The following is an 18,607-nucleotide window of genomic DNA, read 5'->3' as shown; positions in this document are numbered from 1 at the left end:
CTCCTTCTCTGGAGCCTTTCCAACCCCACCTGGATGTGTTCCTGTCTGACTTGTCCTGGGTGATCCTGCTCTGGCAGAGAGGTTGGATTGGATGATCTCTGGAGGTCCCTTCCAACTCCTAACATTCTGTGATCCTGTGAATTGTCTTCTGCATTTAGGGGAAGACCACATTTTATAGACTTTGTAACACAGTTGGCCTGGAGAGTGTAAACTGATCAACAGGTTGAAAACTGGAAAGCATCTAATCCTGTTGGGATGCTGTCAGACTTTGCAAGAACTATAAGGGTCTGGAGGACAGGGCTGGTGAGGAGCAGCTGAGGGAACTGGGGTTGGTTAATCTGGAGAAGAGGAGGCTGAGGGGAGACCACATTGCTCTCTACAACTCCCTGAAAGGAGGCTGGAGTGAGGTGGGGGTTAGTCTATTCTCTCTAGTACCAGGTGATAGAATGAGAGGAAATGGCCTGAAATTGTGGCAGGGGAGGTTTAGGTCGGACATTAGGAAAAATTTCTATTCTGCAAGAGTGGTCAGGGATTGGCACAGGCTGCCCAGGGAGGTTGTGGAGTCACCACACTTGGAAGTGTTCAAGAAATGTGTGGCCATGGCACCTAGGGCCATGTTTCAAGGGCCAGGGCAGTGCTAGGTTGATGGTTGGACTCAATCGTCTTGGAGGTCTTTTCCAACCAGACCAATTCTATGACTCCAATAAAGCTCTCAGAAAAACAAAGCTCTCTAAGGATCCCCTGGGGTCTTTGTATTTCACAATGACAAATCATGCTTTAGCTAAAGCAACCTTGTTACACTTGGGCAGCAGGAATCCCAGCACCAAAACTTTACTTCTTCCCAAAATGTTTGGACATTTTTTTTCATGGCAATGATGGTCAGGAGTCATGATGGGAGGTGAGAGGTGAGGTTGATTTTGCTAGAGCAAAGAAACATCTTTGTGCACACTCTGCTCCTGTAACAATGGTACTAAAGCTGTGATGTCCTAATCCAAGGCACCACACTTACTTGCTCAATCAGAAAAGCACCTCCCTGTGTAATCTGGAAAAGGAACTGCTGCTTAAGGGCACAGAGGAGACAGGAGGTTTTTACCTTGATTACAGTAATTGTCCCTTGCAGGAACAACCACTTTGCAGTGTTCTATTTCTGCCTTTAAAGACACGACTGAAATGTAAGAGCCTCCTTGTTGTACCACCTGCTGGGTGCTGCAGTACAGCTCTCAGCCTTGACCTTCTCATTGGCAGCCTCTCTGGATGCCCTGTGAATAACTCTCTGCACACACAACCAGGAGAGAAGGCTGCACAGTTAAGTGCCTGACCTTGAAAAAGCTGGAGAGGGAAGAGGATGTTGAATCACAGAACCATTTTAGTTAGAACAGGCCTCTGAGATCATCAGCTCCAGCCTTCAACCCATCACCAGCATGCCCACTAAGATCATCAGCTCCAGCCTTCAACCCATCACCAGCATGCCCATTAAACCATGTCCCAAAGTGCCTTGTCTTCATGGCCTGTGAGTGCCTCCAGGGATGGTGACTCCACTACCTCCCTGGGCAGCCTGTTCCAGTGCCTGGCCACTTTTCCTAATATCCAAACCTCTGGTATCCTTCCTAATATCCAAACCTCTGGTGCAATTTGAGGCCAACCTGATTCAGTTGAGGCTGTTCCTGCTTACTGCAGAGGGGATTGGAGGCCTACATGACCTTTGGAGGTTCCTTCCAACCCAGACCATTTTATGATTCTATGATTTCCTCTCATCTTACCACTCGATAGGAGGGAGAAGAGACCAACCCCACCTCACTACAACCTCCTTTCAAGTAGGAAAAGGGTATGAGAGCCGGAGACACAGCCTTAGTTTGCTTCATCAGAGGGAAACTTGGAAAGCTTCAGGGTAAGAGAAGAGGATGTGCTTATTCCAGCCCCACCAGTGACACAGTGCCTACATACACATGGAGCTGGAGCTGCAAATAGGGATATCTGCTTCCTGCAGATTCATAGGATTCCAAGGACAGATTGAAGAACTGTTGGCTGGCTCATTTATTGCTGCTACCTGCATACCTTGATCCCAGACTGTCACCAAGCTGCCTTAGAACCTGTAGAAAGCCAGGCAAAATAATAGTTCCCTCTGCACAGAATTTAGCACAAGATGAAATGCAAGAATAGTAGAAAAGAGGAGGACAGAATGAAGCAGCGCTGGAGGCAGGACTGCAAAACAAACCTCCCACCCTGCCTTTTTGTACCATTCAGAGTGAACAAGAGTCTAAATGAAGATCTGACCTAGTTTTATGATTTTTTTACAAGGAGCTTCTTCCAAACACAAAGCAAACCCTGAAGGCAGCTAAAAATGTGCTTGTTTCAAAAGTGGCTGTGGAGTTTGATCTGCCTCCCACATGCTGGCAGCCTGTAAAATGGGGAATTGTTTAGCAGAGAAGCAATGCCAGGGTCAGTTTCACACTGCCATGGCACCATGCTCTCAGAGAAACCTGCATCTTTCTCTTCTTCTGCTAGAACAGCTCTCCATGGTTATAAACCATGCTTCCTCTGCAGGGTTATAAACCCTGAGAATCCTCTATGGATATTTATGCCTTCAATACTTTTTCAGTGATCATCGGACAACTCTCTTCATATATGCAGATGCACTCCTGTGTGGTCTCCTTTGAAGGCTCTGCCACACAAAATGCTGTGTTCCACATCCCCCTGTGCTGGACTTCAACCTCCAAAAAAGTGACTCCACTGAAAATTACCTAACAGGCTCAAACTCTTCATGTTTTGAAGTGAACTATGGCAAGAGTGAAGTTGTTCTTTATGTTTCATAGTTCTAAAGGGGGAGTAGGAGATAGAGGTTGGATGCAAGAACTCGGTTAAAGCCAGGAAAGAGTCACTTCCTTGAAGACTACAAAAGTTCTGCTTCTCAGTTTGAACATGAGCCCAGAAGGGTGCCCAGGTGGCCAAGAAAGCCAACAGCATCCTGGCCTGAATCAGGAACAGTGTGGCCAGCAGGAGCAGGGAGGCCATCGTGTCCCTGTACTCGGCGTTAGTGAGGGCACAGCTTGATCACTGAGTTCAGTTTTGGGGCCCTCATTCCAACAAAGACATTGAGGGCTGGAGCAGGTCCAGAGAAGGGCAATGGAGCTGGTGAAGGGTCTGGAGAACAGGGCTGGTGAGGAGCAACTGAGGGAACTGGAGCCTTCTCTTCTCCAGGCGAACAACCCCAGCTCCCTCAGCTTATTCTCACAGCAGAGCTGCTCCAGCCCTTGGGTCATCTTTGTGGCCTCCTCTGGACTTGCTCCAGCAGCTCTGTGTCCTTCTCCTGCTGGGGACACCAGAACTGGAGGCAGGATTGGAGGTGAGGTCTCAGCAGAGCAGAGTCAAGGGGCAGAATCCCCTTCCTTGCCCTGCTGGACACACTCCTCTGGCTGCAGCCCAGGATGTGATTTGCCTTCTGGGCTGAGTGCTGCAGCAAGGACAAGCAGTGACCCCTAAGAACTGCTCATTAACAGCCTGAACTTGGGGCACTCTGCTCCACATTAGCTATTAATGAAGTGAACTAATAGCCAATACGTTAAGTTACTCTAAGAGATTTAATTCCCCACAAGTCAAACAAATTTGAATGCCACCTCATCCATTTTAATGACCTGAATATTGGCCCTTGCTTTATTGGCTTTGAAAGGAATTAATTAGGGTCTAATCTAAGTGGATTTTGTTAATTCTTTGATAAGATGAAATTTTGTGTCCATGCAGAAATCAAGTATTAGGTTGCTGGGGAAGGCTGCAGATAAAAGTCTGATGCCTTGTGCCTGGAGGGGTTTGAGCACCTCAGTTCTACCTGTGCCATATTTGACATCTCTGGATCCTTGCAGAAGAGCCACAGACTTTCTGCACCCAACTTGTGTCCTTGAAAAGTGGGTTGCAGATTCAAGCTACTCTTGTTTCACAGAATCACAGAATCCATAAGGTTGGAAAAGACCTCAAGGATCATCAAAGTCCAAGCTGTCACCCAAGACCTCATGAACACTAAACCATGTCACCAAGTGCCACATCCAATCCCCTCTTGAACACCTCCAGGGATGGTGACTCCACCACCTCCCTGGGCAGCACATTCCAATGGCCAACCACTCTCTCTGGGAAGAACTTTCTCCTCACCTCCAGCCTAAACCTCCTCTGGCACAGCTTGAGACTGTCTCCTCTTGTTCTGGTGCTGCTTGCCTGGGAGAAGAGACCAAACCCCTCCTGGCTACAACCTCCCTTCAGGGAGTTGTAGACAGCAATGAGGTCACCCCTGAGCCTCCTCTTCTCCAGGCTAAACAGTCCCAGCTCCCTCAGCCTCTCCTCATAGGGTTTGTGTTCCAGACCCCTCCCCAGCCTCATTGCCCTTCTCTGGACCTGTTCAAGCCTCTCAATGTCCTTCTTAAATTGAGGAGCCCAGAACTGGACACAGTACTCCAGGTGTGGCCTAACCAGTGCTGTGTACAGGGGTACAATGACCTCCCTGCTCCTGCTGGCCACACTATGCCTGATGCAGGCCAGGATGCCATTGGCTCTCTTGACCACCTGGGCACACTGCTGGCTCATGTTCAGCTGCTGTCAACCAGCACCCCCAGGTCCCTTTCTCCCTGGCTGCTCTCCAGCCACTCTGACCCCAGCCTGTAGCTCTGCATGGGGTTGTTGTGGCCAAAGTGCAGCACCTGGCACTTGGATTTGTTGAATGCCATCCTGTTGGACTCTGCCCATCTGTCCAGCCTGTCAAGGTCCCTCTGCAGAGCCCTTCTACCTTCTAACAGATCAACACCTGCTCCCAACTTGATGTCATCTGCAAGTTTGTTTCTTTGGTATTGAATTCAGCATCAAAAGTGTAAGAAAACAAAATGTTGCTTGCTGTGTTCAGAGACAAGGGATATCAGCCTGGGAAATCAGCTTCACTGCAGGACTTGTCTAGTAGTGAATAGAAATTTCCTCCCTGCCATTCTTGGGTGACTTCTCCCATTTATTGTTTGGGGTTTTTTCCCCACTATGTGCAATGGTTTTTCTTTCTGCTTTTATTTCCCTCAGGGTGATCAGGGCATTCCAGGAGACAGAGGTCCACAAGGTGAACGTGGGAAACCTGGCCCATCAGGAGAAAAAGGGGATGTAGGTCCTATTGGCCCACCAGGACAGAGAGGCTATCCAGGCTCACCAGGTCATCAAGGTCCTCCAGGTTCACCAGGACCCCCAGGGTTTCCTGTAAGTAAATGCAAGTTCTCCTTGGATGCTCATGAATTCAGCTGGCATGAAGGTAGCTTCTGCCTCTGAGCAGTGGGAATTCAACTGAGCAGTACCACAGCATCATGGTTTGAAACTAGAGCAGGGTGGGGCATTAAGAAGGAATTCTTTGCTGTGAGGGTGGTGGAAGAGTGGAACAGGTTGTCCAAGGGGGAGGTGATGGAGGCCTCATTCTGTATTAATGGCTTTTAGAGTATTATGATCTATTTGCCATAAACTGCCTGTTTACAGTTAAATAAATCACACAAATCTATTAAAATCTGTAATTTTTGGTGGAAGCTTTCCATGGTTGATGCTAATTCCAGCAGTTTTCAATTTCTGTAGCATCACAGAGTGCACTCTGTGTCTTATGATACATATCACTTTTTCCCCTCACCAGGCTGACACACTGTCACTGGAAGAAATAAAAAGCTACATCAAGCAAGAGGTTCTAAAGGTCTTTGAAGGTAAGAAAATGAAGATCTGTGCAAAAAAATGTAAATCTTGAATTAGCTTCTAGAGGTTTTACATCCTTACATCTTTTATTTTCTTTTCATGGCATCTAAGTAACATTAGAGTTAGAAGCTGCCTTGCTGCTCTAGGTATATTTAACTCTTCCTTGAATTTAATCAATATAATTATGCTCAAATAATTATTAATTATAGTCTCCATTAATCAGAGCATCTCCTCTCCTCTCCTCTCCTCTCCTCTCCTCTCCTCTCCTCTCCTCTCCTCTCCTCTCCTCTCCTCTCCTCTCCTCTCCTCTCCTCTCCTCTCCTCTCCTCTCCTCTCCTCTCCTCTCCTCTCCTCTCCTCTCTTCCCTTCCCCCTCTCTTCTCTTTTTTTTCTTAAAATTTAATATTTCACCAGAGTAAATACCTGTTAAATTGTGGACTGCTTAGTTATTTGTTGTTTTTTTTTTTTAACCTGGCATAAACAAGGCAGATTCAGGGTTGGTAGCTATTTTGCCTACCTCTAAGGAACACTGAAATGCTACCAAGTGCATTTCATTCCACCAGCATGAACAGTTTGTGCTGAAATCTCTACAATTAATAAGGTTTGCTGAGGACTTACAGGTTTGTTTTTTTTTTCATGACTGTTTTCTAAGACCATCAAGTCCAACCATCAACCCCAAACCACCATGCTGTGTTTCAGCACATTCAAAAAGCTGTTTGATAGAATCATAGATCATAGAATGGGTTGGGTTGGAAAGCACCTGCAAGATCACTCAGTTCCAGCCCCCACTGCCATGGGCAGGGACACCTCCCACCAGCCCAGGTTGCTCAAGGCCTCATCCAGCCTGGCCTGGAACACCTCCAGGGTGTTCACAGCATTTAAGGTCTATTTTGCAACTTAATAGGAGTTACAAATAGAGTAGGATAGGCCTTTGTGGGAGAGGTAAGTAGTAATTACTCTGCATCCATCTACCACAGAATCACAGAATTATCAGGGTTGGAAGGGACCTCAAGGATCATCCAGTTCCAACCCCCCTGCCATGGGCAGGGACACCTCACACTACATCAGGTTGCTCACAGCCACATCCAGCCTGGCCTTAAAAACCTCCAGGGGTATGGTTAAGTACTTCCAGAAGCAGGAGCCAGAAGTCATTTGACACATTGGAAGACATCAGTGAGGGAGAGACATCACAGAAACTTTGGTACAAATTCAATCTGATTATTTCAAAGAGTAAAGACTCAGACATGAGCCCAAGTTGTAAATGAGGAGCTCAGCACTTAGAGGAGCATTTAATCCCTTGACATTGAGAGGGATTAAGCACCTTACTTCCAGACCCTTTCCTTTAGCTGGGACTTGGGGATTTACTTTTGTTCTGGCATTTTGCTGGCAGATTTCTCACCCACCTTTTCTTTTCCTGCTTGTGTGCTCTTTGTTAATGAAGAAAGGATGGCTCAGTTTGTATCCCAGCTGAAGCTGCCTGCTGCCATGCTTGCCTCCCAAGCACATGGAAAACCAGGACCTCCAGGAAAAGATGGCTTGCCAGGGCCACCAGGAAAGGATGGCTTGCCAGGGCCACCGGGAGAACGCGGGGCTCAAGGTAGGAATTCCCAAAAAAATGTTCCTATCAATTGTACCTTGAAACCTTTATACACTTGCTAATGATGATTAAATGAGCCAGGATTACCTACCTTAGCTTCCTAATGATTAACTTTTAAAACTCTACTTATGGTTTTTCCAGACTAGACCTAAACATTAACCCATAGCAAACGTGTGGACTTTACTGATTAAAAACTCCTAATCAGTGCATTTTATTCTACTAAGTGATAAAGTTAATTACTGACAGATATCTCAACCTGACAGATATCTAGGCTACTCTAGCAGGTATTTTCTTCTCCAAAATACTTTAATAAAGAAGAAAAGAAAAAAAAAAAAAAAAACACATGCCAGGACTCTAATTGTAAGCATTTAGCTCCTGTTCTGTACTGAGAGGCCACCTGATTTGAGAAACAAAATAGGATCTCCAAGTCTGAGGGCTCTCAGCTCTGATCCTGAGACAACACAGAGGAGGAAAAACAAAAGGCAAATGTGATTCTTTAGGAGCAGTGTTTCTTAAACTGAGGATAGAAATGGTTTTACTCCCAAAAGAAGTAAAATCATAGAATTGTCAGAGTTGGAAGGGACCTCAAGGATCATCCAGTTCCAACCCCCCTGTCTCCTCTACCTCACACTACATCAGGTTGCTTGGAGCCAGATCCAGCCTGGCCTTCAAAACCTCCAGGGATGAGGCTTCCACCACCTCCCTGGGCAACCTGTTCCAGTGAAGCACTTCTTCCTAACATCCAATCTGAATCTCTACCCACTTGTAGTTTTGCTCCATTTCCCCTACTCCTATCACTACCTGACACCCTAAAACATTCCTCCCCAGCTTTCTTGCAGCCCCCTTCAGGTACTGGAAGGCTGCTATTAGGTCACCTTGGAGCCTTCTCTTCTCCAGACTGAACAAGCCCAACTCTCTTAGTCTGTCTCCAGAGCAGAGGAGCTCCAGTCCTCATGGTTCTTCTCTGGACATGTTCCAGCACCTTCATATCTTTCTTGTAATAGAGGCTCCAGAATTGGAAAATAAAGAGGCTCTTGTTAAATTGGAGAGAAATACAGAAGTATGTTCAAAAATATACAGGAAAATACAGAACACATCAATCCTGAACATCTAATCCATCTACAGGATACATGAAAGAAAAACCCAAACAAACCAAAAGCCTTCCCCCAATCAGCCTAAACCACAAATCCCAGTGCTTATTTCCTGCCCTTGCCCCATTGCCTCCCTTCCTTTAATCCTAAGCAGGCCAAGACTGAGCAGGGAAAACTGGCCACAAGCAGATCTACTCCTCCATGTTACCAGATAAGGGACTCCCTCCAGAAAGCCAGAAGGAAGGAGAAAAGAGACCAAGCTGGCCTTGCTGACAACTTATAAGGAGATAGCAGAATTACAGGATTGATTACAGTTTTCCAGTCCATCCCTGGACCTTTCTGGTCCTCCTGGAGGACTCAACTCTATGTTTTTCTTGTTTTATTTTTTTCCTTAGAGGTCTCAAACTCCCACACAGTGCAAGCTGAATTCTTGCAGTGAAGTGCTCTGTTTTCACAAACCACTGTCAGATCTTCTCGCTATAGCCCAAGCAGCAATTTGCACCCTGCAGTGTATTTGGACACTTTCTGGACTCTGCTTTCACTGAACTGTGGGGGAAAACAAAAATTATCTTCAAGATATCTTTGTAGCTGTGCTCCACTGTAGAGCCAGGTTCTCAGAGATTAAGAGGAGGAGGAGGAGAGAGCAACAGGAGGAAAGGATTGATCAATGAATAATATTTTGTGGGTGGGTGATTTGTAATTTGCAGTTGATCTGTAGGTAGTTCTCTATTATCTTTTGTTAGTTTGGTCTGCTCTGGAGTCAGAGCAAGTCAGACTGGAATGAAGAACATGAGAGCAGAGCTGAAGATGTGTGGATCCTAAAGCAATCAGAAGAATAAAGACTTTACTAACATTGATAAGCGCAAAGCCCTGACAGAAGCTTGAGAAAAATGTGATGAGCTCAGAATGAGAAGAACAAGGATCAAGGAAAACAGGAAAAGGCTTAGAGGCTCACAACACTGACTTCAGCACTACCTAAATAATTCAGATCACTGTAAACAGTCAACTTCAATGTCAGTGCCAGATTGCTTGATGGTGATGATGTATGTGGTGGATAGCCTCAGATGCTTCTGGGAAGTGGAATGTTGTACTAGGCTTCATTTCCAGCTAGTGAGCATCAAAAGTAAAGATGATAGCTCTGCTTGGAAAAAACAAACCATAATAATAAAGCTGCTTTCTCATGCCTTATGCTTAAGTACAAGGAGTGCCCTGTGTATGCAGGATTTCCACTGATTTACTCAATACTCTTTTTTTGATTAGTAAAAGGTAAGCTAAGGGAGAAGCATTTACTCCTCTGATACAGCAAAAGATACCTGAAATTATACTTCCAGGAAAAGAACACCAAGAATTTGTCTTGCCTTCTTTCTGTGCTCTGAGTAAGAGCCAAGTCCTGGGAGAGAAGCACACTCACAGATACCTTCCCTGCCTTTCCCAGTTGTGCCTGTGCCTGTTGTTGTTTTATGCCAACAGTAAAGAAAGAGAAATCCAAATCTCTGGGGCAGATTGAGAAGCATCCTTCCATTCCCCAGCTGCTTTTCAGCCATAAAAGAATAGCAGACAAGGACTTGTTGGAGGAGCACGTTACGTGCATGTGTGGCTGAGCCCATCCAGGTAGCATGCTGTGTGCTCGTGTGCCCAAGCCAGAAAGTGCATTTGCTGATGCTCCTCACTGGGTTTCTCACTTGGCTGTAGCCCAGCTGCAGGGCTTTGTTGTGTGCAGTAATACTCATCTGGGCTGGCAGAGTGAAAAGACCTCTTTGTCCCATCCAGCCAGGGCAAAGTAGACACTTTTGGACTTCTGTGAACACCTCCAGAACCTGTTGGTGAGCAGACAGCCTGCTAGAGCCAGCCAGCAGGAAAGGCAGCTGTCTGTGTGTCCAAGGAGGTGCTTCACTTAACTTCAGGCTTCACAGGGATCCTGCTGGACACCTTAAGTGTGACGCCAGTTCCCCTGGGAACTAGGCTGGTATCAGCTGGCTGGATTCTAGCAGAGCCTCCTTCTGCATGGCAAACCACTAGGGAGGGGTTAGTGCCAGAAGCAGAAAGCATAGCTACTGTCTTTTGGAGGTATAGGCATGGTCTTCAAAAAGTGTATTGAAGGAGTTGCTGCTAGGCTCTTGCACATAGAATCATTCATTTCTAATCAAGTTACCGAACCACAGAATCAATTGTCAGGGCTGGAAGGGACCTCAAAGATCATCCAGTTCCAACCCCCCTGTCATGGGCAGGGACACCTCACACTACGTCAGGTTGCCCAGAGCCACATCCAGCCTGGCTGTAAAAAACTCCAGGGATGAGGTTTCCACCACCTCCCTGGGCAACCTGTGCCAGTGTCTCACCACCCTCATGGGGAAGAATTTCTTCCTCACATCTAATCCTTCATGAGCTTTTCTCAACACACAGAAAAGATGATTTCATCTTAGTTAAACTTCACTGCTGCTATTAGTTAAGGAAATGAGATGTGTTTTTTTTTTATAGGTGCTCATAACTTGTAGTAGCCTCAAGGATTCAAACATCCCTGCTCAGGAAAGCAAAAATACCACCTGATGACTACTCCCTTGTCTTTATTGCTAATCTCTGAGGTAAAACTTGAGTTTCCTCTTATGTTTATTAACGTGTAAGTTAACAGCAAGCAGAAACCTTGGCTGACATCAGGAGCCCATTGTAGTGGATGTTGTCCAGCCACAGTGAGCTCTACTGAAATAGCTGCACTTGTTTCAAGCATTACCTCCTCTAAAATGTTCTTTGCTGCAGAGGGGAAGTTTAACCTCTTTCACTTGGGCTTGAAAGCCACCTACTGCCTCTCACCTGAGAGAGCTGTAGCACACAGAAAGAATTCAGAGCATACACTGGAGGCGTGCTCTTAGCAGCCTCCCAGTTGTTTTGCTGTGGTTTGAGTATTTCCACGTTAGAGCACAGTGGAGGTTTTGGTTTCATTGTCCCCTGTGGTGGTGATTTGTTTGCCTCATATTTATTTGAACTGACCTTAGGCTTCCCTAGATATGTGACATGCTGGCTTCAGGTGCTGCATTATCCTTGCAGATAGAAAAGGTCTCCATGATCTAGGTGGAATGCTTTTTAGAGCAATTTAAGTGACAGAACTCTACTTAGAGTCATAGAATTGTCAGGGTTGGAAGGGATCTCAAGGATCATGCAGTTCCAACCCCCCTGCCATGGGCAAGGACACCTCACACTACATCAGGTTGCCCAGAGCCACATCCAGCCTGGCTGTAAAAACCTCCAGGGATGAGGCTTCCACCACCTCCCTGGGCAGCCTGTTCCAGTGTCTCACCACCCTCATAGTGAAGAACTTCCTAACATCCAATTTGAATCTACCCACTTGTAGTTTTGCTCCATTTTCCCCAATCCTATCACTCCCTGACACCCTAAAAAGTCCTTCGCCAACTTTCTTGTAGCCCCCTTCAGATATTGTAAGTCCACAATAAGGTCTCCTGGGAGCCTTCTCTTCTCCAGACTGAACAACCCCAACTCTCTCAGTCTGTCTCCATAGCAGAGGAGCTGCAGCCCTCTGCTCATCCTCGTGGCCCTTCTCTGGACATGTTCCAGCAATTCCAGATCCTTTTTGTAATAGGGCCTCCAGAAGTGGAAAATAAAGAGGCTCTTGTTAAATTGGAGAGAAATACAGAATTATATTCAAAAATATAAAGGAAAATACAGAACACTTCATCTGTGAAGAACTTTTCCTCACCTCCAGCCTAAACATCCCCTGGCACAGCTTGAGACTGTCTCCTCTTGTTCTGGTGCTGGTTGCCTGGGAGAAGAGGTCAACCCCTCCCGGCTACAACCTCCCTTCAGGTAGTTGTAGACAGCAATGAGGTCTCCCCTGAGCCTCCTCTTCTCCAGGCTGAACACCCCCAGCTCCCTCAGCCTCTCCTCACAGGGCTGTGCTCCAGACCTCTCCCCAGCCTCGTTGCCCTTCTCTGGACACATTTAATTATCTCAATGTCCTTCTTAAATTGAGGAGCCCAGAAGTGGACACAGGACTCCAGGTGTGGCCTGAGCAGTGCTGAGCACAGGGCAGAATGACTTCCCTGCTCCTGCTGGCCACACTATGCCTGATGCAGGCCAGGATGCCATTGGCCTTCTTGGCCACCTGGGCACACTGCTGGCTCATGTTCACTCACCTATGAGCAGAAGAAAGCTCATCCTTCCCAGCACATCCTGCTACCAAGTGCTTACCATACTACCCACACTGGGTACATGTGTACATGCCACAACTTTTGGGTTGCAGGAATCACCCCAAAACCTCTGGAACTCGAGTGCAAGGCTTTGTTAGAGCAGCCACCTTTGGAATGAAGTTCCTCTTACTGGAACTGTAATTCTCCCAGTGAAAACCAGACAGCAGCCACATCTGCCTTTACACTAAATAATGGTAGTAATAATAATAAACCCCAATCTGATCTCTGTGTATGGTGATATTTCTCCTTTGACTGTGCATGCATTTGTCACTTTCAGCTCAGAGGCAGAAGGTGCTCTTAGCCTCTGGAAGTGCAATCCTGGCACAATACACCTCATTGGAAATCCAATCTTGTCCTGCCAGAATGACACTGTTTGGGTTGTTCTCACACAGGCCTGTAGCTGATGTGCTTGCACCCTGTTCAATAAAGCATTCTTTTCTTTAGCCAAGCTATCAGTTTCTGGATTAAACTTGAGTGTCAACACAATCTACCTCCTGCTGTGTACAAACTGCACCTTCACACCTGTAGTAGGATGCAGCAAGAAATGGTTTATGCTACACTGGGTCAAGCATTTGCATTGGGAGGCTGCTTGTTGTCCAGCTGTGGGGGGAGTTTGTTCTTTCCTCCTTTATTGTCTGGAATTCCAGTGGTGTTTGCAGAACCTTTCAGTCTATTTCAGCAGTGATGATGTCTCAGACACCTACAGTAATGCTTGTGATGAGGATTGTTAACTGTGCTATACCAGAAATGTGACTTCTCTCTCTGCCCCCTAACCAAATACATGCAAACTGAGCTGTCAGGGGCAGCACTGCTTTGTGAAGTGACAATTGACTTGGGTTGGTAGTGAGAAATGGACTGTAACTATCTGGTGTACATGGAAGAAACACAGAGAGATGCCTACAACAAATAGGAAATGTAGCAGATGCTGTGGTTTGCACGACTTGAGCTTCTCCAGCAGCAGCAGCTGCCTCTGCATTGCACAGGACTTGCAGAGCAGACCAGCTTGATGTGATTCTAAACACTGCTGTGGTCACTAAGGAGCCAGCTCAAGGTTCACAGCTGAAGCCAAACACATTTACGTTCCCTTTGCTGAGCCTTTGCAGCTTGTCTCTGCGTGTGCCTTCGACAGCTCTGCTTAACTCAGGGACCAGGATGCATGCTTAAGATTAAGTTTGTTTCTCTGTGAGCTTCTAACCTCTTGGTGTCCTCTTTGTCATGCCCTGCATGTCACTCTGCATGTTTCTGCCTTGCTGTAGTTTCCTTGTTGGGGTGCTGGAGGGCGAAGTGAAATGATGCTCTGTTTCGAAGCCCAGAATGGTTGCAACAGATCATATGAGGAAAGGCTGAGAGAAGGCTGAGAGGGGACCTTATTAAAGTCTATAAATATCTGAAGGGTGGGTGTCAAGAAGAAGGGGCCAGGCTCTGTGATAGGACAAGGGGCAGTGGGTACAAACTGGCACACAGGAAGTTCCACCTCAACATGAGGAAAAACTTCTTTGCTGTGGGGGTGCTGGAGGCCTGGAGCAGGCTGCCCAGAGAGGTTGTGGAGTCTCCTTCTAGGAGACTTTCAAGACCCATCTGGATGCATTCCTGTGTGACCTGCTCTAGGTGATCCTGCTTTGGCAGGGGGGTTGGACTCAATCTTCAGAGGTCCTTCCAACCCCTCCCTTTCTATGCTTCTATGCTCATAGACTTTCCACCATGACCTTGTGTTTACTGGGAAGCATGACCACTCCGCAGATCCTTCCTACTGCCTCGTGTCTCTCCTAACAACCCTGAACTGGTACCCACAGCACTCCCAGTAGCATCCTTCTAGATTGTCTCACAGAGTCCCAATGTTGCCTTAGACCACAGACCAGATAACCTTTGCCATCCCCCTGCCAGTGCCCCACTAATCTTCAGGAGACATCAGGTGGAGTGTCAGGAGGATGGGGCCAGTCCCTCTGTGGTGGTGCCCAGTGACAGGACAAGAAAAGAAGAAGAAGTGAGCATGTGTCTTGAGAACTTGCTGTCAGGGAGCAGTGGGGAAGGTCCCTGGATACAGTTGGGAGGACACTCTTATGCTGATGTCTTTATTCTGTGTAGGTTATAGAGGACAGAAAGGGGAAAGAGGCGAACCTGGAATTGGACTGCCTGGTAACCCCGGACCGCCTGGCCCTGCAGGTACAAGTGCCCAGCTTGATTTCTGCTCATTATTGATCAGCTTAAGCAGGCCTTGGTCCCTCCTTTTTCACCTTGCTTTCACTCCTGGGCTTCTCCTCCTGAGCTTGGCTGGGGAGCCAGCTCAGCCCCAGCTGCCTTCTCGCAAGTGAGCTACCAGCCATGACTGGGTGTTAGGAACAGGTTCTTTACCATGAGGGTGGTGGAACACTGCCATAGGTTGCCCAGGGAGGTGGTTGAGGCACTTTCCCTGGAGATATTCAAGGTGAGGCTCCACGAGGCCCTGGGCAACCTGATCTAGTTGGGGATGTCCCTGCTGACTGCAGGGAGGTCAGACTGGATGTGCTTTGAAGGTCCCTTCCATCCCAGACCATTCTATGATCGTATGAAACATGGGGTAAGGGCTCTGCTAATCCTAACTTTGTCTTGCCAGCTGCTGGCCTGCCAGGCCCACCAGGAACACCAGGCTCACCCGGAGCACAGGGGCCACCAGGAGCCAGCGGGAGGTGCAACCCAGCTGATTGTTACTACCACACATCACAGACTCGGGCACACAGCAGTGGGAAATAAAAACCCTCTCCCTTGGACACTTGGGTTCACAGTCACCTCTCACTTCTCTCAGTCAGTTCATTTTACCTTTGAAATACGTGGTGCATTTTGGGTTGGTTTGGGGTTTTGTTGTTTGTTTGTTTGTTTTTTCCCTCAACACTGCATGGTAAATATTTAATTTCTAAGGCACCAAATGGAGCCTTTTTTTTTTTTCTTTCTCTGTTCCTTGCAGTGTGGGAATGATGAGAGGATGCCACATTGTTTTCCAGAGTGCATTCCATGTGTTATGTTCCTCATATTTATTTTGCTTAGAGGAGAAAATAGGCCCAAAGGGGTTTCAGAAAGCTTCTTTCTTCAAACAAACTGGTTGGAACTGCAGACAGTGTGTATGCCTCCCTCTGTCAGCTGGCTTTGGTTTTTCCTGCCTGGTGGTGATGTTTAAGTGGAGAAAATGCCTTTCTGAAGTTTTGAAACCTAACCTGTTGATGGAGAATGCAGGACCTGAGTTGGATCACTGAGATGTTCACATCCCTCAAGGAGGCTCCAGCACACCTTCTGAACTGGGTCTGTGTCATGCACCACAAGCCACACAGTGCTTCAGTCACCCTATAGGTGTTGAAGAGGGAGATGAAGAGTTTATGATGTCTCTCATCCTGTCTAACATTTACCTTCAGACTGACTGGAAACTTGCCAGGTGTAGCCCCAAGAAGCATCTCCCCTGACTGGCTGTTGTCCCAGCCAAGGGCTTGTACATTTGTTTAGCCATGGTTACGTCTACTCCAGACACTGAACTGCTAGGGGCTGGCGTTGGTGTTCCCAGCTGACACTGCCACAGCTTCTCTGGGGTTGATATTCCCACCTGAGACTGGCACATCTTCTAACCATACACGGACTTGGTAAGTGTAGTATCATTGGCTGTAATCAAGCTGCTCTGTCCTGATGCCTGCTCACAGCAAAGATGATACCCTGCTGTAGAGCAGAGGGCACGCAGCGAGTCAAAGAAGAAACATCTCAAGCCTCTAACCTTGCTGTTGCCATGGTTTTCCTCTTCCTCCTGCAATAACCATGTGCCAAAATAAGCTTGAGAAGAAGGTAGGAGCAGCTGAATGCAAACCTCACAGGTCCTAATGACTGGTTGCAAAAAAAATATTTACTTGAGTTCAAGAGAAATTTGCGGGGAGAAAAAAGCAAACCCCTCTTTGGGAAGGTGGACCAGAGAGGACAACTGCAGGCATTCAGGGAATCCTACAGGACCAGACACCCTCAATGGAGAACAAAACAGGACAAAGTGTAAGGCCTACAGAGTTCAAAGGGTTGGGCAAAAGAAAAGATGGAGAAAATCAACCATACAGAGGCTGCTTCTGAAAAAGAGGGAGGAGGCTTGGCCAAAGCTTCACTCCTGGTTATTAGGACCCATGTTCCTAGATCAGCCCAGCAGAATTTGCTGCAGTGCAATAGAAAGTGAAGGTGCTACTGAGAGAAGATTGGGCAGCTACAACCCACACCCTCAGAATGAAGGCATAGCACAAAAGCAGCAGTGAGGGCTCTTGCCCCATCCTTAGGAAGCCAACCACTGCCTCCCACCAGGGAAGTGGCTTTGGTGGCTTCTCGCTTGAGCCACCAGAGAAGCATTCCCACGTTGGAAGTGGTGAGTCCCGGAGAAGCTGTTGTGAGAGACAAATCTGGCCAGCTTCTGAGTTTTGCTTGCAAACAGCAAGGAATGACTGGTGGGACACTGGTGCCAACACGTGGGCATTTGTTTTGCATGGAGCTCCTACCACTGGCACAAAATGAGTGCAAAAAAGCCATAGAGTCAAGCCAGGGAGAGGCAGAGGCAAGTCTTCAGATGTGCTCTGAGAGGGCAGTCATACCCACTTGAGCCCTTGGTCAGCAGATGGGTGGAGAAGGTGCTTGGCATGACAAAGATGTGTAAGGAAATGCAGAGTAACCACCTGGGACAGGAGAGGGCAGCAGAAAACCTGTGGCACACCATGAAATCATCTCCTGAGAGCAATCTTCAGCTGTAATACACCCAGCAGCTGAGGACCTCATGGTTGGGGAGAGGGTCAGGGTTCTTTGTCTGTTCCTGGTGTGCATAGGGATGGACAGACCAAAGCCCACAGGGGAAAGACAAGCCCTCACACCTCCTCTTCTGCTCACCCTTCACTGTTCCTCAGGAGGCAAGACCTGCCCCTTCTGTGAGCCAGCACATCCTCCCCTCTGTGGCCAGTGGGCACCCATCCCACTGGGGTGGTGCTGAAGGTGCATTTGGAACTCGTGGGTCCTGCCTGTGCTTGGCTCAAAATGGGCTGCTCCCATTCCACACCTCTAGTGCCTGTGGAGCAAGTCTTGGTTTGCTGAGTGGCTCTGACCACCTTCCAGGTCTGCTCCTCAGAGCACCATAGCTGTGCCAGCACCAGGGGGTGGTGAGACAGCTTGAAACAGAGCCATTGTCTGTCCTGAGGACCTGCTGCTGTCCACAGGGCTGCCAGCCCAGCAGGTAAAGCCTTGCACCAATGTCCACATCAATGTAGAGACACCAGCAGAGGAACAAGCCCTGCACACTGGTTTCCACTCAGTCCAACGAGCTGCTGCTCAGGCATCTCACATCACCATTGTTGGTCATTGGGGTTTGGGTTGGTTCGTTTTTTGCTGGTGGTGTTTTATTTTTATTTCATTGTTTTCTTTGTACTTCTTTAGTAATTCCAAGGTCTGTACAAAAATCTTACCTATTTTTTTACTGCCTAAGTTAATTTGAAGCTTCGTTTTCTGTGATGCTGTCGAGGAGGGATGCTGCCTTGGGAAGGGTGTCCCTGTGACTGAGAGGTTTCCAAGCAGCTCCCCCTGCCCTGGGAGGCTGTACATAGGCTCTTGATCCGCCTTTGGGGCATGTGTATATGTTGGGGCTCTCAGCCAGCTGCAGCCAAGCATCTGTCCTTTTGCCAGCTGCAGTTGGCTGTGTGTTTAATTTACTTGAACTTAGCAGAAAGCAGAACTCTTTTTATATTTGAAGAAGTTTTATTTTTTCATCTGTTGTTTCCTACCGATGCCTTTGTTGTTGTTGTTGTTGGGTTGTTTGGGTTTTATTGTGTTTTCCTTTTCATAGGCTCCAAACTAAAGGTCTTTTTTTTAAACCTGTATTGGAATGCTTTCAGTTGCTGTGCAGGGAACTTGGGTGATTATCATTTTGCATTGCTTTTTTTTTAGTTTTCCTATTAGCTGGAGGGTTGGAGCACCTCTTCTGTCAGGACAGGCTTGAGGGAATGGGAGCCTCATCCCTGGATGTTTTTAAGGCCAGACTGGATGTGGCTCTGAGCAACC

General features: G+C 47.4%; 1 protein-coding gene across 1 annotated transcript in view; it reads left to right on the top strand.

Moving 5' to 3' along the window:
• COL19A1 (collagen type XIX alpha 1 chain) overlaps positions 1-15,307 on the top strand; it is a 204,041-nt gene extending 188,734 nt beyond the window's left edge. Inside the window, exons 45-49 of the mRNA XM_054394527.1 lie at positions 5,047-5,217; positions 5,636-5,702; positions 7,132-7,287; positions 14,663-14,740; positions 15,171-15,307. Of these exons, the coding sequence (XP_054250502.1) occupies positions 5,047-5,217; positions 5,636-5,702; positions 7,132-7,287; positions 14,663-14,740; positions 15,171-15,307 (609 nt within the window). The remainder of the gene's footprint in view (positions 1-5,046; positions 5,218-5,635; positions 5,703-7,131; positions 7,288-14,662; positions 14,741-15,170) is intronic.
• The last annotated feature ends 3,300 nt before the right edge of the window (positions 15,308-18,607 follow it).

Source organism: Indicator indicator, chromosome 2 (genome assembly GCF_027791375.1).
Source record: "Indicator indicator isolate 239-I01 chromosome 2, UM_Iind_1.1, whole genome shotgun sequence".
In the NCBI taxonomy this organism is placed as follows: domain Eukaryota; kingdom Metazoa; phylum Chordata; class Aves; order Piciformes; family Indicatoridae; genus Indicator; species Indicator indicator.
Note: the sequence above shows the minus strand (reverse complement) of the source record. Positions and strands in the feature narration are given on the sequence as shown.